This window comes from Chelonia mydas, chromosome 16 (genome assembly GCF_015237465.2).
Source record: "Chelonia mydas isolate rCheMyd1 chromosome 16, rCheMyd1.pri.v2, whole genome shotgun sequence".
Lineage (NCBI taxonomy): Eukaryota > Metazoa > Chordata > Testudines > Cheloniidae > Chelonia > Chelonia mydas.
Window position 1 is genome coordinate 13,682,668 of NC_057857.1, and position 23,788 is coordinate 13,706,455.

General features: G+C 47.6%; 2 protein-coding genes across 3 annotated transcripts; both read right to left on the reverse strand.

Annotated features, from left to right (window-relative positions):
• Positions 1-1,798: 1,798 nt before the first annotated feature.
• Positions 1,799-20,337, reverse strand: PTGES (prostaglandin E synthase). Of its 2 annotated transcripts, none has more exons than XM_007061064.4 (4): positions 20,004-20,337; positions 19,404-19,589; positions 16,189-16,271; positions 1,799-7,062 (listed from the first exon to the last, which is right to left on the reverse strand). In XM_007061064.4, the coding sequence occupies exons 2-4, from the start codon at positions 19,509-19,511 to the stop codon at positions 6,813-6,815; spliced, it is 441 nt and encodes a 146-aa protein (XP_007061126.1). In that variant the 5' UTR covers positions 19,512-19,589; positions 20,004-20,337; the 3' UTR covers positions 1,799-6,812. The 2 variants fall into 2 exon arrangements, with proteins under 2 accessions (XP_007061126.1, XP_043386678.1); XM_043530743.1 differs by lacking the exon at positions 20,004-20,337 and adding an exon at positions 19,806-19,826.
• On the reverse strand, positions 9,147-9,560 carry LOC119563850 (60S ribosomal protein L36a-like). Its single transcript, XM_037879879.2, has one exon. It carries the CDS (start codon positions 9,519-9,521, stop codon positions 9,201-9,203), a length of 321 nt encoding a protein of 106 aa, XP_037735807.1. The 5' UTR covers positions 9,522-9,560; the 3' UTR covers positions 9,147-9,200.
• Positions 20,338-23,788: the final 3,451 nt, after the last annotated feature.

Consider the following 23,788-nt stretch of genomic DNA (forward strand, 5'->3'; position numbering starts at 1 on the left):
CTGCCTTTTATAGTCTCTTGCCATGCGGCCTGTGCTTCCTTTGTTTCAAACACAAGCTGCCCAGCACATGGCTTGGAAGCCTTAGAGTTCTCGCCATAGGCATGTCCCTGTCTGCCTTGCTGAGTCATAAGGTGTATCTTCCTTCTCTCAGTGGGTCAGTTGTATAGCTGAGGGTCCTTAATGGGCCATCAAGCAGGCTAGGCAGTGCTGATGCCAAACTCTCTGGGGGTGTCACCCAGAAGCATAGCCCAAGTTTGAAATACAGACATACATACATATCTATAACTCATAATACAAAGGCGATACAAACATATAAACAAGATTATCATATCTGGGAAATTATAACATTTTTGCAGATACTTTACATGGCATATCTGGCTGATTATTTCATAGATGTTATCCCAGGAGCCAACATTTGAAATCCAGGTATAGAGCCAACACTTATAACTTTAAATACAAAAATGATACATGCATACAGATAGCACAATCATAACCTGCCAATCATAACCTTTCTATAGACATCTTACTCAACAACCTTTGTACAATATTGGTTGCAACAATGATCTATATGGTCATATTTCAATCAGATAACACCACAGAGGGGGGTTTTCAGTTTGACCTGCTGACAAGCAGAAATCTTCCACTGAAAATTTGGCTGAAACGAAAATTTTGTTTTCATCAAAATTTTCTCAGAGGGAATCAACACATCCCAGTTTCCAATCAGCACGGAACAGCAGGGCTGATAGTCTAGGTCAGTGTTTCTCAAATGTGGCCACCGTGGCTGCATGCAGCCATCAGGGGCTCATAAATGATCTGGAGGATGGTGTGGATTGCACTCTCAGCAAATTTGCGGATGATACTAAACTAGGAGGAGTGGTAGATACGCTGGAGGGCAGGGATAGGATACAGAGGGACCTAGACAAATTGGAGGATTGGGCCAAAAGAAATCTGATGAGGTTCAATAAGGATAAGTGCAGGGTCCTGCATTTAGACGGAAGAATCCAATGCACCGCTACAGACTAGGGACCGAATGGCTCGGCAGCAGTTCTGCGGAAAAGGACCTAGAGGTGACAGTGGACGAGAAGCTGGATATGAGTCAGCAGTGTGCCCTTGTTGCCAAGAAGGCCAATGGCATTTTGGGATGTATAAGTAGGGGCATAGTGAGCAGATTGAGGGACGTGATCGTTCCCCTCTATTTGACATTGGTGAGGCCTCATCTGGAGTACTGTGTCCAGTTTTGGGCCCCACACTACAAGAAGGATGTGGATAAATTGGAGAGAGTCCAGCGAAGGGCAACAAAAATGATTAGGGGTCTGGAACACATGACTTATGAGGAGAGGCTGAGGGAACTGGGATTGTTTAGTCTGCAGAAGAGAAGAATGAGGGGGGATTTGATAGCTGCTTTCAACTACCTGAGAGGTGGTTCCAGAGAGGATGGTTCTAGACTATTCTCAGTGGTAGAAGAGGACAGGACAAGGAGTAATGGTCTCAAGTTGCAGTGGGGGAGGTTTAGGTTGGATGTTAGGAAAAACTTTTTCACTAGGAGGGTGGTGAAACACTGGAATGCGTTACCTAGGGAGGTGGTAGAATCTCCTTCCTTAGAAGTTTTTAAGGTCAGGCTTGACAAAGCCCTGGGTGGGATGATTTAATTGGGGATTGGTCCTGCTTTGAGCAGGGGGTTGGACTAGATGACCTCCTGAGGTCCCTTCCAACCCTGATATTCTATGATTCTATGATTTTCTTGCAGCCACAGCCTCCTGAGTGGTGATCGGGGGAGGGGGGGGGGAGGGCGGCAAAGCAGTGGTCGCCCCCCCGGGGCTGCCAGCAGGGGCTGGGCCCTCCCCGCCTCTGGAGCCAGCCGGTATGAGTTCCCCATCTTCCTGAGGGCAGTGGGGCTCAGGTTTCCGGCTTCAACCCTGGGGTGGTGGGTGACAGGCTCCAGCCACACGGCAGCAGACTCCGACCGTGGGGCTTCAGGCTCTGGGCTTTGGCTGTGCAGTGGCAGGCTCCGTCCCCCACCCACAGGGCTCACCACCTCTCTTATCATCCCTGGCTCCCGCTGCCTCCTCCGGCCCCTCACCCATCCAGCCCATGACCCTGGGCCCCCACTGCCTCCCTATCACCTCTCCATCCAAGGCTTAACTTGTCCCCCAGCTTGCCAGGGCTGAGTATGTCTGTTGTGAAAAGTGATATTTTTACGTTTGTTAATATCACTTTTCACTGCCTCCTAGGTAGATAATATCTCTCTTCACAGCAGAAGATTTGTTAACAAACATACAAATATCACTTTTCACAGAAGCAGACTTATGAGCTAGCAAGTCTAAAAAGAAAACGCAACAACAAAAAGACAAGAACATACAAAGCACCTTATTTGTGTTTCTATTCGGTTTAGTTCCGATGAAGAAATAGAGCCAAGTGTACGTTATTTTTATTATTCAGTCTGCGAAAAACCCCTACAGACATAAATTACTATGATTTGGACATTGCGTGTGCGTGTTTCTGGCTGACACCACAGGGGGGTGCTGTACCATCACACAGAGTAAGCCGTCACTAAGGGGTGAGAGTTGACATAGATACGGCAGGGTCTTTGTGAGAAGAAAGAGAAGACACTGAATTCCCATTGATTCCTCCTGGAACAGTCTCCCTACCACCAGGTTACAGTTTCGTGTATCAATGGCTATATTTTGGTTACATTGCTGGGTTGGATTTTCTTCCTCACCTGGTACCTATTCTAGAGCCCTGCAAGGGACTGTTTTTTTAACCCCACTCTCATCCCTCCCCGCAATACCCACTCGGGCATTGTTTCGTGCATTTTTATCCCGTTCCCGACCACAAAAACCTGAGACCCAGCAAATCCCACAAGAGAGAAAGATTCCCCCACGCTACTAGAAAAACCCCAAAACAGTCCGTTAATATATGGATATAATGATATATTATGGATATAAATGGAATTCAGACACAATTTATACCACGAAAGAAATAAAACAAATCTTGCTTAAATCATGTAGAAAAACACTTGAACTCCAGTTATAATAGACGTCAAATCTCTTTCTGTCCCTTGCTTAAGCAGAAGTATTAAAACCTTTATTTAAAAAGCTATGGTGCTGTCCCACAGATTACTGCTTTTTTTTTGCTACTCTGGTTTTTTTCTTTTCTGGCAGCAGGTTATGTGATATCCGAGGGTGCCCAGTCCCACTGCAGGGCTCTGAGCTGCTCCACCCCTGCATTGGCATTTCCACATTCATCTAGGCAAGGGAACGATCACTGCACTAGACGAAAAACGCCGCAGCGGAAACAAACCCTGTTCTGCCCATGCCAGCACAGCTCCCCTTTTACACTCAACGATCTCAGAGCTAGACTCTAAAGCAAACAGGCAGGTGTTTCTGTGTGGTCACTCCTTATTTGAGGTCAAATTTTCACGATCTCCTTACGTTTACTGATAGAGGAAGAACGGTCTACCAGTAATAATAATGCTATGCCTAGGGAATTTGTGTGTGTGACAAAGAGAACTTCACCTTGAAGGGGTCAGGGAGTGGGGGGAAAAATTTTCTTTGCTTTAGCTCATAGTAGAATTTAATTCCTTATGAACCTTCCCCCGTGTCTTTCGTTACACCCCCCCCCCACCCCCCTTCCTTCCCTGGGGTTTGTTTAAGGATTCTGCTCTAGCTACCCATCAGAGTCCTACGCCTTCATCTTGCCCCACCTATATGACTCTCCCTTCAGCGCATGAAGCGGGACCTAGATCTTTCTCTCTCCTTTACACCTGTTACATCATTACAGCTCCCACCCCGTGTTTCCTATACCTTGGACGCTCGCCAGTCCGGCCTTCTAGCAACCTACGCCCCAACTTCCCCTGGTCGATCCAGGTGTGAAATGGCAGGAGTTTATACTTATTCCCTGCACAGGGGCATGGTGCACACCTCTGTTTTTAACTATAGCCCCACTTTCCACAGTTCATTCCTAAAGGTGGTCTGGCTTTAGGCCAAGGGGTGTATTTTAGGTATGGCCTTGTGAAGGGACCACAGCACAGTCCATCTTCCCTGCCCCAGCCCAGCCCCGCCCTAACCCCCTTATTAAAGCCTGCTGTGGAAGAGTCATGCCTAAACCATGGAAGGGAGAGTACAAATATACATGTTCCCTTTGCACTGGGCCAATCCGGGGGGTCCTTAGGATGCTGTTTGCATCTAGCTGGGGTAGAGGACATGGGCAGTGCCATGACTGGCCACAAGCGAGGGCAGCCAGGAGGAAAACAAGAGCTCTGCCTGTTGGTGGAATGCTTCAGTCAAACAGGTACTGTCTTGGGACAGGTCCAGATAAACCCAAACTCAGCACTGCCAACCCCAAGTCTTTAAAAAAAAAAAGAAGTGGGAGTCAGCACCCCCCAAACCCATGATATTTAAAAATCGTAATACAAACCTGTTGGGTTTTTTTTAAATTTATTTGCCTTGTGCCCCACCCCCCACCCCCGGGGCCAAGTTTTTACAGTTCACTTTTCCAAGTTTCTCTCTGTAACCCTCATGCCAGGAAATGAACTGTTTGTTTTTTAAAGAAAGCCAAGATTCCTGGAGTCATGTCATCATGATTCCAGGAAAGAGGACTTTATCAGGGACAAACATCACAAGACTCTCAGTGAAAGTCGAGAGCTAGCAGCTCTGCAAACTGGATTTTTCTACCTACCCCCTCCCTCCCCAAAATAGATCCTAGCACCTACTCCCCCCTCTCCCCAAAAGCAACAAGGGGTCAGGTCAAGGTCCCATTTTATCCAGCTCTTCCCCTCACGTGCACACACACACACACACACTTTAAAGGCAGAGGCAGGGTAGAAGAGAATAGGAGTCAGATAAATGCGTCCAGAGATAGGGCAAAACCCAGGATGGTTTAGAACCTCACCACCTCCCCCTCTTTCTAAAAAAAAAAAAGCGGGGGTGGAATAAATACTTTAGCTCATCTTCACTTACAAGGAGGTAACTCCTAACCACAAAATTCAGACTGAACCAGGGAGGCCTGTTGCCACCCCAACCCCCCCATGCAGCGAGTGGAAGCAATCATCCCCTACCTGAACCTCTCTGGCCTTCCAGGCTGCCAACACACCATCTCCAGCTAAGCAGGGGACATAATGGAACATGCGGCAGGGTTCCAGCTCCTGCTCCAATTTGCCCTTCTTGGTCATCTAATGTTATTTCCTAGGGTAACATCATCATGCACTTGGTGAGAATGACCCATCCTCAAGAGCAAGAGAAAATTGAACAGGAGAGGGACTCACCAGCTAGGAAGGAAGGCAGGAGATGCACCCACTCATCAAACATGGCTGCTTTAGGGCTACAGCTCCTTGGCTCTGCCAAATTTAAAGGGCCAGCTCCAGCAAGGCATGGTGGGAAGAGAGCTCCTTTAAGAAGGCAACCTTGTACCGGGGAAAAGTTAGGAGGGGCCAAGAGGTCACCCAGGAAAGTGCTGATTCTGCAGTGCATGCATCACCTCCGTGTGTTACATGCCTTAATAGCCCTTTTTATCCAAGCACATCAAAGGACTTTGACTCCAAACAGAGGCATGGGGTGGTATTCTGCCTGGTTCACAGATGTATACACAGAGGCATAAGGAATGGTCGAGAAGAGAAATACATAGTATTTGTTTTACTATGAATATATACTTCGTAACGCCAAGGAAGCACAAGAGGGGAACAGCGTAACATACATAGGTTTGCGGTCTTTCATTCAGACCTACATCTCATATGAAGCTATGTAGAAATGACAGAACATCTAGGTACCTATAGGAAATAGAAAAGGCAAAGATCTGCCAAGTGCTGAGCACCCCGACCTTCTTTTGAGCTCAATGCTCTTTCCAGGATGGAGTCTCGAGATGGCCTGATGTGCCTGGAGCTAACTCCCCCTTCTCACTCCGAAAGCAAATGGAGCTGTCTGCTCTGGAGTTTACAGTCAAGTGAAATCTTGATATCAGAGGCCCAGAGGAGAGCTGCCTCTTTGGAATGATGATGTGATTTGGAAGGAGGACCTGCACTAGTTCTGTTTCCCTCTGTGTTTTTATTGCCACCCTCTGAGAGATTTAACCCTTTGGGTTATGCTTCCTAGCAGAGATTTGCCTGGCAGTATCAGATGTTGCACCACCAACTTGTTTCCTTCCTGTTTAGGAGGTTAAAAAACAACAAACAAACAAACAAACACAAGGAGAGTCGGGTCTCTCTAATCAAAGAGTAAAAATGAGGTTTTGGGGGCAGAGGTTTGTTTTCTACAAAGACTCAGTTCGTTCCTACTTTAGCTTTCTCGCTACATCACCAGGTAGTCTTGCCGAAGTGAGGAGATGGGACATCATATCTCTTGACAGTACACACTCCCATCAAAGTGAGTTAGGGGGACCAAGTGTCTCCCCCTTTCCTCTCCCCAGAGTGATGGGGCCAGGCTACTTAGAGAGTCTTCACCACTTCCTGGTTTAGTTGTGTTCTTAACTTGGCATTATTCCCTCCCTCCTTCCCTCCCGCAAGAACCCTCCCCGCAGGTCACCAGCGAGAAGACTGGAAGACACCACAGTGCTATTGCTGTGGTACTCATGCTGTGGCAAATACTGAGCGCTTAATGCACCAGCACTCAGCTGTGAGGAGCATGTCCTTCCACCTCTGCAGCCTGCTCCTGGAAATAGGGCATTGCACACACCCAGAGGAGACTTCCCAGAGCCCTAAGCTCTGGCCAGCTGGGAGATGCCTGCACTAAAGCCACAGCAGAGTGAGTTCTTCTCTTGGGAAAGCAGCAAAGGCGTGTCTTTCTAACCCACGTTGCAGCACTGGTGGGTTATCTTTCATGTCACCAGTGTGTTACGACCGCGAAGAGAATCTGCAGCGCCATGGAGAAGCAAGGCAGCTGTGCCACACTGTAGGCCACCGAGCGTGTGGGAGCTTTCAGCCGCAGGAGGTAGGCCACGGTGTGAACTATCCGCCCCACACAGAAGATCAGGAAGTGGATCCTTGCCACGATGAGATTGGGGTCCAGCAGGGAGTAGATGGCCCCAAGGAAGAGGAAGGGGAAAATGTTCTCCATGTCATTGCGATGGGCCCTGGAAATGTGAACAGGACAATTCAGGCTTATGGGGCTGCCTTGGAGTTCCTTCCCTCCCACCAATCACTGAGCTGCCCAATTCTTCTTCCCAGCCCATCCCCATACACTAGTCAGCCCATATTGCTGCCCCTGCCTTTCTGGACTGGATGGATTCTCCCTTGGCAGCCTATCCGTACAGCGCGAGAATGGGATGGATGGGTTGCTGTTAGGTGGAATGCCACGGACTACTGGTGAGGAGTAAGCAGCAGAAACAAATGAGCGAAGAAATGAAGAGTTGCCAGGATTTTCAAAGGGGCCTGGTACCCAGATCCAGCTGGATTTCAGTGGGAGTTAGGCACCTAACTTCTTACCCAGGATCTTTTTAAGGCAAGCGTTCTTAGTGATGAAAAACGGGGGGGAGGGGATCTGACTGATTTTAGAGCCTACAGTAAGACGCATTTTTCCCACTAAACTCCCCCTACCCCGCCCCAATGGAAGAGTTTATGAAACAAGGACAAAGCAATGCTTCCCAGAAGCTGGGGAAACCAAAATCCTGGCTGAAACGTACTCACTATGTCAGCACACAGACGTGTGTAAATTTTTCCAAATTTCCCATGAGAAGCCAAAAGGAAATTGAAGATCATCCAAGCTTTTACTAATTTTTGGATGCAAGTTTCCCTGGCTCTGCCCATGTACCCCCTCCTTTGGCTGGGGGAGAGTCTAACGGGAAGTGTTGGGCAATCTTAAGTATAGGCAGTGCTACCAGCTATCCTGAATTATACATAAAATAGTTACAGTTAAGATGACGGTCAAATTCATGATGACCTGTCAGGGACCAACCCACTCCCAGTTGAAGTCCATGGGAGTCTTTCCACTGGCCTTAGTGAATCCTGGACAGGATCTTTGCACCACATTCTCTCTTTGAGCCCCCCATCCTATAAGATGCAGAGCGCCCTCAACTCCTACTGAAGTGATAGGAGCTGAGGGTATTCTATACCTGGTAGGATTGGGCCTCAAAAAATTAAAATCAGTGCAGGCCCCCTCCCAAAAGCCACTAGAAACGACCCTCCTTCACACTGCAGCTCCCAGCCTGAAGTGTTTGTTCATAGAGACCTTCCCCCACCCCCAAAACCCATGCATAGAATAATCTCCACTTCAACTCTGGCTTCTGCTGAATGAATTAGGGCACTCCCCAAGGATGGATCAGCTTTCCCCATGGATCAACTTTCCCCCTTGTTTTCTGTGTCCTTGTTTATTTAGTCACTCAGTAGGTTCCTCTTTCCAGCCTGCAAAATCCCACTGCATTTGACAGGTAATTCTAACTTAATGCTGCTTTTGTTTGAGCTGAAACTGGTTGTATAAGCAGGGTCAGCAGAAGGAGTGGAGACGGTACAGGAAATAGGAGCAGTTTATTTCTCAAGCCCAGGCTTATACCGCAAGCCACTTACATTTGATACATTCACCTTTAAATGGTTTGTGATAGAGATGACAATGCACTTAGTCACCCACGAGTGGCTCAATATCCATAAGAGACTGGGGCCAGGGGGAAAAAATCCTAACACAAACAGTCACCAGGAATGGAATGCTGGAAATTCAGATGCAGCTCTGAGTTATGAGGCTTGGGCCAGTCTCTACAAAATACCTTGACAGGTAACCTGCAAAAGGAAAGGCTATTGGCTTCTTTGTGATCGGTCTGAGAGGCTAGAGAGGGTTTTGCTTCTATTTTTCTGCTTCCCCTGGTTGTTTTAGCTGGAGGTCTCATTAGGGGACCTAGAGCAATGGGGTGGGAGCTTTCTCAGCCCTTATCAGGAGATCATCATCCTTCCTTTCAATGCTCTGGTGGACACAGGTGTTACATCAGTGTTTAAAAGAGGTTTAGGGGTTGTCTACTTTAACAGAAGAGGGGTGTTCTTACTACAGAATAACTAACATGCATTAGCTGTCCTGGTGTAAAAACACAGTGGAGAGCGGGCACTGTGGTTTTACTGAGGATTAAAGTAGTGTGGGAGGGTCAGCATGGACAGGGGTTATAGGACTGACCTCACCTAGCCCAGCCAGTCCTACAGCTGGCCTTGTTACTGAGATAACCCGTGTTTTGTTTTGTTTTTTTCTTTTCAAGTACTTTAATGGATTCCATAACAATGAACAAGGTTGAGTTTAGAACTGGATCACCTGGCCCTTTCTCTTCTTGTCTCCTCCCAGCTCAAAGTGCTTGCACCTCTGAATGGCCAGCACTCTTTTGGACCTGCAGTTGGGCTCCACACACTCAAGCCTCAGCACCATCTTCTTCGTGGTCTTGGCCTTCTTACGGAAGATAGGCTTTGTTTGACCACCATAACCACTCTGCTTCCGATCATATCTCCTCTTTCCCTGAGCATAGAGAGAGTCCTTTCCCTTCTTGTGCTGGGTCACTTTGTGGGGCTGGTGCTTGCCACATTTCTTGCAGTAAGTCCTGTGGGTTTTGGGGACGTTCATCATCCTGCCAGCACAGCAGCGCCATGTTAGTTCTCTCCCTGTTAAACTCTGCCCCCCAACACCTGCATGTCAATGAGGACAGAGCCTTGAACAGTTTGATCAAAACAAAACCCTTCCTCTCTCAGTCAGGTTTCACTGGCTTGATACCTGTGAAGTCAAAAGCCTACTGGGTCTCTAGTTATCCATAGAGTCTTCCAGGAAGGGAGGGTAGACCAGACCCAAATTGCTAGTGTTAAAAATAGTCAGAAAAAAGTTGTCCTTTTTCCCTTCAAAGAAGAAGAGTATAAACCCATTTCCCTGTCCCATTGCATGTCAGCTTTAAAATAACTCCTTCCCCTTATCCCCCAGAGATGACTGGTATTTCAGTGTACGAGCCCTTGTTTAGACTGCAAGTTCTTTGGGGCAGGGACTCTTTTTGTTCTGTGTCTGTATAGCACCTAGCACAATGGGGCCTTGGTCCATGACTGGGACTCCTAGGTGCTACCACGATACAAATGAGCACAGCTGGTCAAATTTGGAGTTTCCATCCCATGGATAATTCCCGGATTTTAAATATGGTTTAATCTCAAATCAGGACAAAAAGTTGAAGTGTGTTGCTTCAGTTTGTATGAGATAGGACATTGTGTCACAATGTAATGGGCTAAAGCATGACATGAGACATGGCACATGGCATATCACCACCACATGGCATGACGGCATCACAACAGGACCCTGCATCATAGCCTGACATATCACACTCCGACATCATTATGTCACGGTAGGATACGAAGACTCATGATGTTCTGAGCCAAGAGGTGACATTACATCACTTCTATAATACTACAACAAAAGTCAAATAAAACATTGATAAATGATCACAAAAACCTACACATTCCCACAAACATTCCGATTCTGTCAAATCAGTATTTTCTAGGGCTCTCAAGCAATTAAAAAAATTAATCGCGATTAATCGTGCGATTAATCACATTGTTAAACAATAATAGAATACTATTTATATAAATATTTTTGAATGTTTTTCACATTTTCAAATATATTGATTTCAATTACAACACAGAATACAGAGTGTACAGTGTTCACTTTATATTTATTTTTGATTACAAAAATATTTGCACTGTAAAAAACCAAAAGAAATAGTATTTTTCAATTCACCTAATACAAGTACTGTAGTGCAATCTCTTTATCATGAAAGTTGAACTTACAAATGTAGAATTATGTACAAAATATAACTGCATTCAAAAATAAAACAATGTCAAACTTTAGAGCCTACAAGTCCACTCAGTCCTACTTTTTGTTCAGCCAATCACTCAGACAAACAAGTTTGTTTACATTTGCAGGAGGTAATGCTGCCTGCTTCTTGTTTACAATGTCACCTGAAAGTGAGAATATGCATTTGCATGGCACTGTTGTAGCCAGCGTTACAAGATATTTAAGTGCCAGATGTGCTAAAGATTCATATGTCCCTTCATGCTTCAACCACCATTCCAGGGGAAATGCTTACATGCTTATGAGGGGTTCTGCTCGATAACTATCCAAAGCAGTGCGGACCGACACATGTTCATTTTCATAATTTGAGTCAGGTGCCACCAGCAGAAGATTGATTTTCTTTTTGGGTGGTTTGGGTTCTGTAGTTTCCGCATCCGAGTATTGCTCTTTTAAGACTTCTGAAAGCATGTTCCATACCTCGTCCCTCTCAGATTTTGGAAGACACTTCAGATTCTTGAACCTTGGGTCGAGTGCTGTAGCTACCTTTAGAAATCTCACATTGGTATCTTCTTTGCATTTTGTCAAATCTGCAGTGAAAGAGTTCTTATAACGAACAACATGTGCTGGGTTACCATCAGAAACTGTTATAACATGAAATATATGGCAGAATGCGGGTAAAACACAGAGCAGGAAACATACAATTCTCCCCCAAGGAGTTCAGTCACAAATTTAATTAACGCATTATTATTTTAATACGCGTCATCAGCATGGAAGCATGTCCTCTGGAACGGTGGCCGAAGCATGAAGGGGCATACAGCTGTTTAGCATATCTGACACGTAAATACCTTGCAACGTCGGCTACAACAGTGCCATGCGAATGCATGTTCTCACTTTCAGGTGACATTGTAAATAAGAAGCGGGCAGCATTATCTCCTGCAAATGTAAACAAACTTGTTTGTCTGGGCGATTGGCTGAACAAGAAGTAGGCATGTGTGGACTTGTAGGCTATAAAGTTTCACATTGATTTGTTTTTGAGTGCAGTTATGTAACAAAACCCCCTACATTTTCTAAGTTGTGCTTTCACGATAAAGAGATTGCACTACAGTACTTGTATGAGGTGAATTGAAAAATACTTTCTTTTGTTTATCATTTTACAGTGCAAATATTTGTAATAAAAATAACAGAGTGGGTACTGTACATTTTGTATTCTGTGTTGTAATTGAAATCAATATATTTGAAAACATAGAAAAACATCCAAAATATTTAACAAATTTCAATTGGTATTCTATTGTTTAACAGTGTGATTAAAACTGCAATTAATCGCAATTAATTTTTTTTGAGTTAATCGCGTGAGTTAACTGCCATTAATCATCAGCCCTAGTATTTTCCCTAACAGAAAACTCTTCTGTTGGAAATTTTTTGACCAGCTCTAGCAATAAGTCTTAAGCAATAAGGCTTTGAAAACCTGGATTTTAGAGGTTTCATCCTAGTCTCTAGTCAATGCTGGCCTTTTCCGTAGCATGGCAAGCCTTAGCAGGAGTGCATCCTACTCATCCGCACCATGCTGCCCTCTGGCCATATTAGCTAACTTGGCATGCCTAGGTCTCCAAGGCAAGGGTGGGGTGAGGACGGACAGTGAGAGCCCGGTACTTTGAGCATCTGCACTGACGCAGAAATGCTGGGAAGAGGGATCTGGATGACAGGCCTCAATGCCTGGCAGCTGCTTCCAATCACCACATCCCCAATTCCGAGGGAGACGGAGCGTGCGCCAAAGCAACCCAGTCACCCTTTCCTGTCTCCCCATCCTCACTCCAGACCCGTAAATGCGGATATTATGTAAACACGGCAACCACAGCCCGTGGCCAACACCTCAATCAAGCCATTTCCTGTCCCGAGCTGTCCAGGCATGGGAAGGCAGCCACTGAGTCTGTTTATTTTTAATGAAGATTTTATCTGCTGACTAAAAGGCCCATCCCTACTCCCCAGTTACCCTCACCTGGGTGACTCTGTGCCAAAATCTCTCGCTTCCTAAGTGCCTTTTGCTCAGTAACTTTCTCCTGGAGCCTGCCTTGGTAGCTGTCAGGGTTCCCTCCCCACTCTGAACTCTGGGGTACAGATGTGGGGACCCACACGAAAGACCCCCTAAGCTTATTTCTACCAGCTTAGGTTAAAAACTTCCCTAAGGCACAAATCCCTTGTCCTTGGACGGACGGTATGCTGCCACCACCAAGTGATTTAGACAAAGATTCAGGGAAACGCCCACTTGGAGTTCCTATTCCCCCAAAATATCCCCCCAAACCTCTACACCCCTTCCTGGGGAGGCTTGAGAATAATATCCTCACCAATTGGTACAGGTGAGCACAGACCAAACCCCTGGGACACTGAAAATCAATCAAGTTCTTAAAAGAAAAATTTTATTACAAAAAGTAAAAGCATCACCTCTGTAAAATCAAGATGGAAGGCAATTTTACAGGGAAAAATAAAAAGATTTAGGACACAGAGAATTCCCCTCTAGGGTTAGTTTCAAAGTTACAAAAAACAGGAATAAACCTCCCTCTAGCAAAGGGAAAATTCACAAGCTAAAACAAAAGATAACCTAACCCACCTTGCCTGGCTTTACTTACTATTTTTGTAACATTAGGGACTTGTTCAGGATTGTTTGGAGGAAATGGATTTCTGCCTGGCCCTCTCAGTTCCAAGAGAGAACCCCCCTAAACAAAGAGCCCAAACAAAGCTGCCTCCCCTCGACCCCCCGCATTTGAAAGTATCTTCTTTCCCCACTGATTCTTTTGGTCAGGTGCCAACCAGGTTATTTGAGCTTCTTAACCCATTACAGGTAAGGGGGAATTCTAGGGTACTTTTGGCTGTATGGTTCTGACAGTAGCTAAACTCTGTGGGCTAAATTCTTCTCTTGGTTACACCAGTGTAAATCCAGAGCAACTCGCCATAGCCTGGGCAGTCAGGCCACGTTGCACACTGGGTGGTCTCCATGAGAAATGGCAGAGCGGGGGGGCAGTCCTGATTTTTTAAGTGCAGGTACTCCACCCCCACCAGTATGGCTCCACTCCAGAGGCTTGACCCGCCCTGGTGCGTTTCTGTATAAAATGGCATCCTCCATGTGGCACGGCCTTGCATGTTCAGTGTGCGTGAGGTCAAAAGTGTGGTCCCACCCCATTGTTCCACATGGATGCATACAATTATTCGGTTAAGTCTCTCTTACACACACAAATCTGAAATCACAGACTCCTCAGTGAGCTGGTAGGAATAGCAGATTTCTTATCCTCCCTGTGGGCAGACACTAGAGGGCAACCTGTTCTCACACAAAAAGCCGCACCATTACGGGGCATTTCCCCACTTCCATAAGCAACCCATCCCCAGAGCACACACGTCTGGCTCTGTACTTTTACTGCAGCAGGCCTGAAAGGCAGGCCCCCAAATCCTTTGCTTACAAGTCCTCTCCAGTTCCAGCTGTATATTAGTAAACAACTATAAATCTCCCCACACCCAACTCATTTCGCCTCTGTTTCTGCGTCATGCAACCAGTTTCTCCTCTGGCATACTGGAGGTCATGGAGAAAGGACGGTTAACAGCACCCAAGCTGCCGAGCCAGCCCTCAGCTCAACAAAAATAAACTCTCAGGCACTAGCCATGCCAGCACATAGCGTCCTCCCAGAGAGACTTCAGCAGGAGAAATGGAAAGAAACAAAGGCAGCTTTTTGGCCAACTCTAATGCCCGGGGCTCCTTATAAGGCTGTGGGATTCCAGACTCTCTGCTTGTTTTCTTTCAGGTCTCATTGTTGAACTCTCTCCAGTCCTTTTGTGGCTCACTTTACATAACTCCTAACCACAGCCATCTCCTACTCCCGCGTCATGCTGCTGGGGCTCGAGGGAAAGTCAGGCTTCGTCTTCACTTGGAAAAGAGTTTGTAACATAGGGTTAGTTAATACACAGCAGTTGTCTCGGTAACCCAAGGGAGACTCTAAGCTCTCCTTGGGGTTTACTTTGACCAGCCAGCAAGGGTTAAAATTACTCCTGCCTTGTCTTCACTCGGGCTACGTCTTCAATGCCAAAAAAAGGGGATTTTAGCATTCCCTTCAGTTATCTCACTGAAAATTCCAGTGGAGGCCGTTTCTACTGAGCCTTTTAATGTAGCGAGGTGAAATCAAACCCTGTGCCCCATGGCAGAGCTTGCTTTGACACATCACAATTATAACTACAGAACCTTGTCCGCATTAGCATTTTACAGTGACCTGGCTAACACACACACACACACACACACACACAAGCTTAGGGCAAGCCTACTCTACAAAATTAAGTTGACCTAAGTTACGTCAACGTACAGCCACTGCAGCAATTAAATCGCATTTGCACGTCCACACTACGCTCCTTGTGTCGGCGGTGCGTGTCCTCACCAAGAGCGCTTGCACCGATTTAAGGTGCGGGGAATTGTGGGATGGCTTCTGAAAGGCAGCCACAGTTGATGTAAGCAACACAGTGTCTGCACTGACACTGCATCCACCTAACTACATCGACTTAAGCTCTTTGTCTCTCGCGGAGGCGGCATTAGTAAGTCGGTGTGACGGGCGAGTTACATCGGTGGGAGCGACATTTTAGTGTAGATGCTTACAGTTAGGTCGCCCATCAGTTATCTCACTGAAAATTCCAGAGGAGGCAACGCGAAGCTGAACCCTAAGCTGCTTTATGTCAACCTAACTCTGCAGCGCAGACTAGGCCTTAGCTATGGTTTCACTGTCATGTAACACCAAGTTCCTTAATACAGGTTGAAAATTCCTCGTGAAGATACAGCGGCTGTGGGTTAATACACTAGCCTGCCACCTTTTGGAGAGCTGGGTTCAAATCTAGCCAGGAGCACAAGTGAGCTCAGCTTCGGGGTGGGGGGGGGGGGTCGGGGTCTCATCCTCGTTTGTACCCATTAGAGGCAAAACCAACATGCAATGTGACATCACTGACGGTCTCCTCTTAGACCTAGGACTGAAACAGTGACCAAGGTGCACTGGCAGAATTGTGTGGGACCCCAGAGCATTCCTAGTCATGGACTGAGCTATTGTCAGAGCTGTGCAGGGATTAGTGAAGATTTGAATCTGGCAGAGCTGGGGGTGTTGGAGGAACCTTAGTGCATTAATTCAAGACATGTCCACAGTCATCTGGGACACTCTGAAAATCTGGACCCTAAGGAGCCAGTTATAATGGGACCCTCGGGGTTGATGGCTTTAGGACCCCAGGCATGAATCCATCCATGTTTCATGAGCCAGTGCCTCCATTTCATATTTAACTAGCCCCAGCACAAGGAGCTGATGGGATCCCGCTTCAGGCTTCCGTTGATCAACCCATGTAGGTAATTGCCAAATTAATGAGCCCTACACTTTGCCTTTCCCATGACACCGAGCAGCTGCTGAGGAGCGTTTCACCGCGTGCTGGCCAATGGAATTCACAGTACAGAACTTGCCTGCGGCATCGCTCCACGTCTGGGTCCTCTCGATAGTACTGCAGCCCTCCGTTCCTCAGGGCGTCCTCTGGATTGGCGAAAGCCTGGAAGAAAGAATTGCCATCTCAGAGGCGTGAGAAGATGCTTCCCACCAAGAATCACGGGAGTCTGAGATGTAGAGCCCTGCGCAGATGCGACATTTGTATCTGCAGCTGATCAGCGGCTAGCCGCGGATTTGCAGGGCTCCAGAGCGAAGACGCTAAGTGCAATCAAGTTTGCTCTACAATGCTAAGGTTGCTCAGCGAAAAGGGAGCCAGGAAACGGGGAGTTAACGTTCCCACGGCAAGGCCAGCTCCCTGTGCTGCGCCTAGCATGTAGGAGGTGATCCCTTTCTGTTCCTCATTAAATGTGCAGCTTTTACGCAGAGTCTTGGGACCCAGTCCTGCCAACTCCCCTGTGCACGATTAATTCAGTCACATGCTCTGACAAGCGTTCGCAGGATCCGGCTCTATGGCTGAGACTGTCAAAGCTGCTTAGGGATTTGGAGACCCAGGCCCAGCTCCTCAGAGGTATTTAGGGGCCTCATCTGCCTCTTTGGGCACCACTGACATTTTCAAAACAGCCCTCAGCTGCCACCCAGCCCCATAGGTACCAAGATCCCCATGGTGTTTACGTTTCCACCAATCAGCATTTGAAATGCTGCCTAAGCCGTGATGTTGACCCACAGCGAGCAAGCTGCTCAGAGCCCTCGCTGAAGCCTAAGCCACACAGGGCCAAAACACAGGAATGCCTATCCTGCCAATGGGACCCATCAGCGTGCTCTACCCCCAGACCCGATCCCCGTCAGACCCCATTGCCAGAGGGCTGGATACAGACCGCCAATAGGGATGCGGGGGTGGGGGACAGCACAGCACCCCACAAAGAGACAACTGGGGGCACAGGGAAACTATGATTTAGTTGAGGATTGATCCCCAACTTGATTTAGTTGGGGATTGGTCCTGCTTTGAGCAGGGGGTTGGACTAGATGACCTCCTGAGGTCGCTTCCAACCCTGATAATCTATGATTCCATGATTCTACGACAGGAAGAGCATGAGAGAAACACACACGCAGTGTTGGCTTCTAGGGCATGGACTATCTGAGTGGCTAACTTGGCTTTGGAGCCTAGCTCCAGAAGATGGAGGCACCTATCTCTGACCTGTCAGCCAGGGGCATCAGGTCAGCTCTTAAGAGATCTAAGCCCCCTCCTTGGCATTTCACTCCTGTCTAGCTTAGATGAGTTGCGTTAGGCACCTAATGCTCCCCTGCATTGACTGGGGAGCCGAGACACCTTGCTTGGGGCTGAGAATTCCACTGGGCAGCCAGCTGCCTAAGCACTGCAACGCCGAGCAGAACAATGGTTAAGTACCTTAGTGGGTACTTGTACCAGTACTGGGGCCCCGATCTTCAAAAGTCAGTGGGACTTGGGAGAATCTCAGCCCTAGTGTTTATTGCACCCAGCAGAGGTGACAGCTGTTCCTTGGAGTTTCCATTCTCACCCCCTTTTCCAGTTGCTTACAGTATAGTCTGAAGCTTTTGGGGGCTGAAGTTTTCCAGACTTGGGGTGAAATCCTGGCCTCGCAGGAGACAGTGCAAAACTCCCACTGACTCCAGGGAGACCAGGATTTTCCCCTTTTCACTCGTTTGTTCGGCGGTTCAGGGAGGAGGAAGTGATCGTCTCAAAAGGCTGAGCTGTATGCGAGGGTGAGAAGGAACTCACATATTTCTACTGTCAACATATCAACACCACCTTCAAACAGAGCCCAAGCAAGGGAGAGCAAGACAGTTCTGAGCAACCAGGATTGTAATCAAAGTCAAAGGCGACACCTGGGAGGGACAAGAATGATCGGATGCTCCTGGGGGTGGCACATTCAGCAGGGAACCGCAGCAGCAAAAGGAGCAGAACGTGGGGTCGCCCTGCCCCCAGCCCTTCCACGCAGCTACATCTCCTGTCTGGGTCTGTACAGCCCCACCAGAGGACAGGCCTGGAAGCGGCACAGCCCCACCGGAGGACAGAGCTCGGGGCTGGGCTAGGGGTGGGTACAGCCGCACTGGAGGAGTTGCTGGGGGGGAGCCACCTGGCAACCCCACATTCTGCTCCTTTCGCTGCTGCGGTTCCCAGGAGAGCCCTGCGGTTCAGGGAAAGGAGCAGAACGTGCCACACCGGCAGCTCTTCCAGCGCAGCTGTACCGGTACCAGCCCCGGCCCTGTCCTCCAGCTGCGCTGTACGGACCCCAGACTGGAGATGCAGCTGCGTGGAAGGGCTGCGGGATTTTTGTTTCTTTGTTTTAGAAGTAGAGCTGTAATACAATTTCCTGAACTGGCATTTGGTTAAGTTGCTTGAACTTGCTGTTTGAGCCCAAACCACATTACATACATCAGAGCTACAGCACAGAAGTGCCAGGTCCTCACCCTAGTTTTCACAGTGAGAAAGAGTCCTAAAAACAGGCCTGTTATTTAACACACACACACACACGGCTTGACCAGTTTCCAGTAAAAATTTTACTAACATTTTTGAACTGATTTATAGCAGACTTCTCTTTGTTGCAGGGCGTTCAGTTGGGATTTTTTTTTTAAAGGAAAAAGGACAGAATGTCCTAGCAAGAGGAGAAAAAACATGAGCTAATGTTTGATTGACTTCCGTTGACATGTGAGGCCAGCTTTTCTCCATGCACTAGGAGAATATTTCTGTTCTACTTCCCAACCCCAAAACAAGTTCCCTCTAGACTTGTTTACCTCCTAAGAAGTTAGGTCCTCCTGTAACAAACACAGGTAGGAATCCAGCCTTTAAAATGCCACAAACAGACTCATAGTTCACAGGATGTTGGGTTTTTTTTTGCTATTCACTTAAACAACTTTTTAAAAATTAGTTTCTTACAGACAAACTGTCAAACTGATAGTTAGCGAATAGGCTGTTTCCAAAAGGAACTCACTTGCATGGCATTTTAGTTTTGCAAATTACTGTTTATCTTTTTGAATCCTACTCTAAACATGTTGCAGATGAGAGGGAAATACTCACACACCACCCCAAGCTGATGTACTGCAGCTATAAAATAGTTTCCAACTTGCTTCAAAGCCTCAGTAAAACCAGTCAGCCACTATTTAAAGGAGCAAACTCAATACTAGTAGTTGCAGAAATGCTAACAGAAACCCCAGAGCAGTGCAGGCAGTTCTGGAGCGCAGAAAAGCTGGAACGTACCTTCTTTCTGAGCCTCACTTGTCCTGTAATGATGGCAAGAACATACATTTTTATAATCAAGATCGTGCTGTAGAAAGTAAACGATGCAAAGACTTCGTTTTCCATCATTTTCTGGAAAGGTGGGAGAGGATTTGCGTTTCCTTAAGCAGGCTGCAGCCACTAGCGATCTCAGTTCAGAGATTGATTCTGTGAGAGAGGGGGAAGGATCACTGTTTTACTCAAGTCTAAACATAAACTTGTACACCCACAGACCGCCTCTTGCTTCGTACACCCAGCATTGCAACAGCTATTCAATTCTAAACCACTCAACCATATTTTAATTCCTCAGATCTATAGATACAAAAAATCCACAAGTAACAAAGAAAGACACCCCCCCCCCCCCCCCGCCGCAAACACACATACTTTGAACCCTAGAACGGACCCATTCCACATTATTTTCATAACATATTGGTGACTCTGTGGATAGTTATAATAGCAAGCCCTAGCTCTTCTTCAGTGCTCCAGCTGGGACATTTTTGACAATATAGGTACATCAGTCAGCGGTGTTTGATCCCTGACCCACAGAGTTGTGCGCAGCAGTCTGCTCACATGCTAGCTTACCTGGTGTCGCCCTCTTCCACAGGGGCCCTCTAGGTCCAGTCCTTCAAACCCTGCCAGCAGGGATTTGCCCTCTCGCTTCCAGCTTCAGGTCAGTGCTTGGATCAAAGTGAGGGTCACTCAGGCAGTTCCTGCTGACCCTTTAGTCACAAAAACTTGTGTAAAAAGAAAAGGAGTACTTGTGGCACCTTAAAGACTAACCAATTTATTTGAGCGTAAGCTTTCGTGAGCTACAGTTCACTTCATCGGATGCATACTGTGGAAAGTGTAGAAGATCTTTTTATACACACAAAGCATGAAAAAATACCTCCCCTCACCCCACTCTCCTGCTGGTAATAGCTTATCTAAAGTGACCAGTCTCCTTACAATGTGTATGATAATCAAGTTGGGCCATTTCCAGCACAAATCCAGGTTTTCTCTCTCTCTCCCCTCCCCACACACAAATCCACTCTCCTGTTGGTAATAGCTTATTTAAAGCGACCACTCTCCTTACAATGTGTATGATAATCAAGGTGGGCCATTTCCAGCACAAATCCAGGGTTTAACAAGAACATCGGGGGGGGGGGGGGGGGGAGGGTAGGAAAAAACAAGGGGAAATAGGTTATCTTGCATAATGACTTAGCCACTCTCAGTCTCTATTCAAGCCTAAATTAATTGTATCCAATTTGCAAATGAATTCCAATTCAGCAGTCTCTCGCTGGAGTCTGGATTTGAAGTTTTTTTGTTGTAATATCGCAACTTTCATGTCTGTAATCGCATGACCAGAGAGATTGAAGTGTTCTCCGACTGGTTTATGAATGTTATAATTCTTGACGTCTGATTTGTGTCCATTTATTCTTTTATGTAGAGACTGTCCAGTTTGACCAATGTACATGGCAGAGGGGCATTGCTGGCACATGATGGCATAGATCACATTGGTGGATGTGCAGGTGAACGAGCCTCTGATAGTGTGGCTGATGTTATTAGGCCCTGTGATGGTGTCCCCTGAATAGATATGTGGGCACAGTTGGCAACGGGCTTTGTTGCAAGGATAGGTTCCTGGGTTAGTGGTTCTGTTGTGTGGTATGTGGTTGCTGGTGAGTATTTGCTTCAGGTTGGGGGGGCTGTCTGTAGGCAAGGACTGGCCTGTCTCCCAAGATTTGTGAGAGTGTTGGGTCATCCTTCAGGATAGGTTGTAGATCCTTAATAATGCGTTGGAGGGGTTTTAGTTGGGGGCTGAAGGTGACGGCTAGTGGCGTTCTGTTATTTTCTTTGTTAGGCCTGTCCTGTAGTAGGTGACTTCTGGGAACTCTTCTGGCTCTATCAATCTGTTTCTTCACTTCCGCAGGTGGGTATTGTAGTTGTAAGAATGCTTGATAGAGATCTTGTAGGTGTTTGTCTCTGTCTGAGGGGTTGGAGCAAATGCGGTTGTATCGCAGAGCTTGGCTGTAGACGATGGATCGTGTGGTGTGGTCAGGGTGAAAGCTGGAGGCATGTAGGTAGGAATAGCGGTCAGTAGGTTTCTGGTATAGGGTGGTGTTTATGTGACCATCGTTTATTAGCACTGTAGTGTCCAGGAAGTGGATCTCTTGTGTGGACTGGACCAGGCTGAGGTTGATGGTGGGATGGAAATTGTTGAAATCATGGTGGAATTCCTCAAGGGCTTCTTTTCCATGGGTCCAGATGATGAAGATGTCATCAATGTAGCGCAAGTAGAGGAGGGGCGCTAGGGGACGAGAGCTGAGGAAGCGTTGTTCTAAGTCAGCCATAAAAATGTTGGCATACTGTGGGGCCATGGGGGTACCCATAGCAGTGCCGCTGATTTGAAGGAATACATTGTCCCCAAATGAAGTGAGCTGTAGCTCACGAAAGCTCATGCTCAAATAAATTGGTTAGTCTCTAAGGTGCCACAAGTCCTCCTTTTCTTTTTGCGAATACAGACTAACACGGCTGTTACCCAAAAACTTGTGTGTCTCCCTGGTCCTCTTGAATCTGCTCTGACCAGTCTGTACAATTCCCCTCAGGGGCTGCCACTTCTCTGGAGTGATTTACCTGTCCTGGGATTTGCAGTAGTTAGCCTCCCACTGATATTAATGCCTGGGGGACACTCAGCTAGAATACAATCCCTTACTCACACAGACACACGGTTTCATAGCAATTCCCTGGGCCCAGGCGTCAGGCACATCTTGCTATAATAGTCTCTTTAAATCTCCACATTTCCAAGGTTTCACCTCTGCCACAAACTTATTTGCTTTTGGAGGGCGGGGGGAGGAGGGGAAGTGGGGGGTCTCAAATAAGCTATCCTGGTTTTGCTGGTAAACTGTGTCCACAGTAAGAGCAGTACGCCAGCCTGGTAGACTGGCGTTGCTATCCTGGCGAAGCACGCTTAGCGTACACCTGGCCTGGGCTAGCATTGTACCTTTAATGTTTTCTTAACATTTTGGGTCCAGTCCTCCCCCCGTTTGAGGCAATGATAAAACTCCTGTTAAGGTGCATGGTGCAGGATCAGGTGCTATGTTTTCTCACTGTAGCACAGGGGTGGGCAAACTATGGCCTGGGGGCCACATCCTGCCCTTCAGACGTTTTAATCCAGCCCTTGCACTCCCGCCGGGGAGTGGGGTCCGGGGCTTGCCCTGCTCCGCATGGGTCCCGGAAACAGCGGCATGTTCCCCCCTCCAGCTCCTATGCACAGGGGCAGGTAGGTGGGTCCACATGCTGCCCCCGCCCCAAGCGCCGCCACCGCAGCTCCCATTGGCCAGGAACCATGGCCAATGGGAGCTGCAGGGGCGGCGCCTGTGGACGGGGCAGCGTGCAGTGCCGCCTGGCCACTTCTCTGCGTAGGAGCCGGAGGGGGGACATGCCGCTGCTTCTGGGAGCTGCTTGAGGTAAGCACTGCCTGGAGCCTGCACCCCGACCCCTTCCTGCACCCCAACCCCCTGCCCTAGTCCTGATCCCCCTCCTGCCCTCTGAGCCCCTTGGTCCCAGCTCAGAGCACCCTCCTGCACCCCCAACCCCTCATCCCCAGTCCCACCCCAGAGCCCACACCTCCAGCTGGAGCCCTCACTCCCCCCCACACACCTCAACCTCCTGCCCCAGTCCGGAGCCCCCTCCCACAACCTGAACTACTCATTTCTGGCCCTACCCCAGAGCCCTCAGCCCCTCCAGCACCCCAGTCCCCAATTTCATGAGCATTCATGGCCCACCATAAAATTTCCATACCCAGATGTGGCCTGAGGGCCAAAAAGTTTGCCCACCCCTGCTGTAGCAAGTACTGATGTGGTCTATAGTAGTACTTGGCCGCATGATGGCTCGGGGCGGGGGAGTGGGAAAGGGCTAAGAAAAGGACTCTACGGGGCTGTTACCAATCCAAACAGCATCACATTTTTAGAATACACACGCACAACTGCCCTCGTTCGATGAGAAAAAGCAACATGCACCCAACATGCCAGCAAGCAGGAATCAAACTACATCTTGATGGATCTGCAGTGGTTCTCAACCAGGGGTACGCGTACCCCTGGGAGTACGCAGAGGTCTTCCAGTGCATACATCAACTCATCCAGATATTTGCCTAGTTTTACAACAGGCTACATAAAAAACACTAGCAAAGTCAGTTTCCTACAGACAATGACTGATTTATACTGCTCTATATACTATACACTGAAACGTAAGTACAATATTTATATCCCAGTTGGTGTATTTGATCATCATATAGTAACAATGAGAAAGTCAGCAATTTTTCAGTAATAGTGTGCAGCGACGCTTTTGTATTTTTATGTCTGATTTTGTAAGCAAGTAGTTTTTAAGTGAGG

Bases quoted from the DNA above. Each gene is read 5' to 3' on its own strand.
- LOC119563850 (XM_037879879.2), bottom strand. From the start codon at position 9,521: ATGATGAACGTCCCCAAAACCCACAGGACTTACTGCAAGAAATGTGGC.
- PTGES (XM_007061064.4), bottom strand. From the start codon at position 19,511: ATGATGGAAAACGAAGTCTTTGCATCGTTTACTTTCTACAGCACGATC. The intron at 16,272-19,403 runs GTACGTTCCAGC...TCTTTCTTCCAG, and splicing joins AAGTGAGGCTCAGAAAGAAG to GCTTTCGCCAATCCAGAGGA. The intron at 7,063-16,188 runs GCAAGTTCTGTA...TCACATTTCCAG, and splicing joins GACGTGGAGCGATGCCGCAG to GGCCCATCGCAATGACATGG.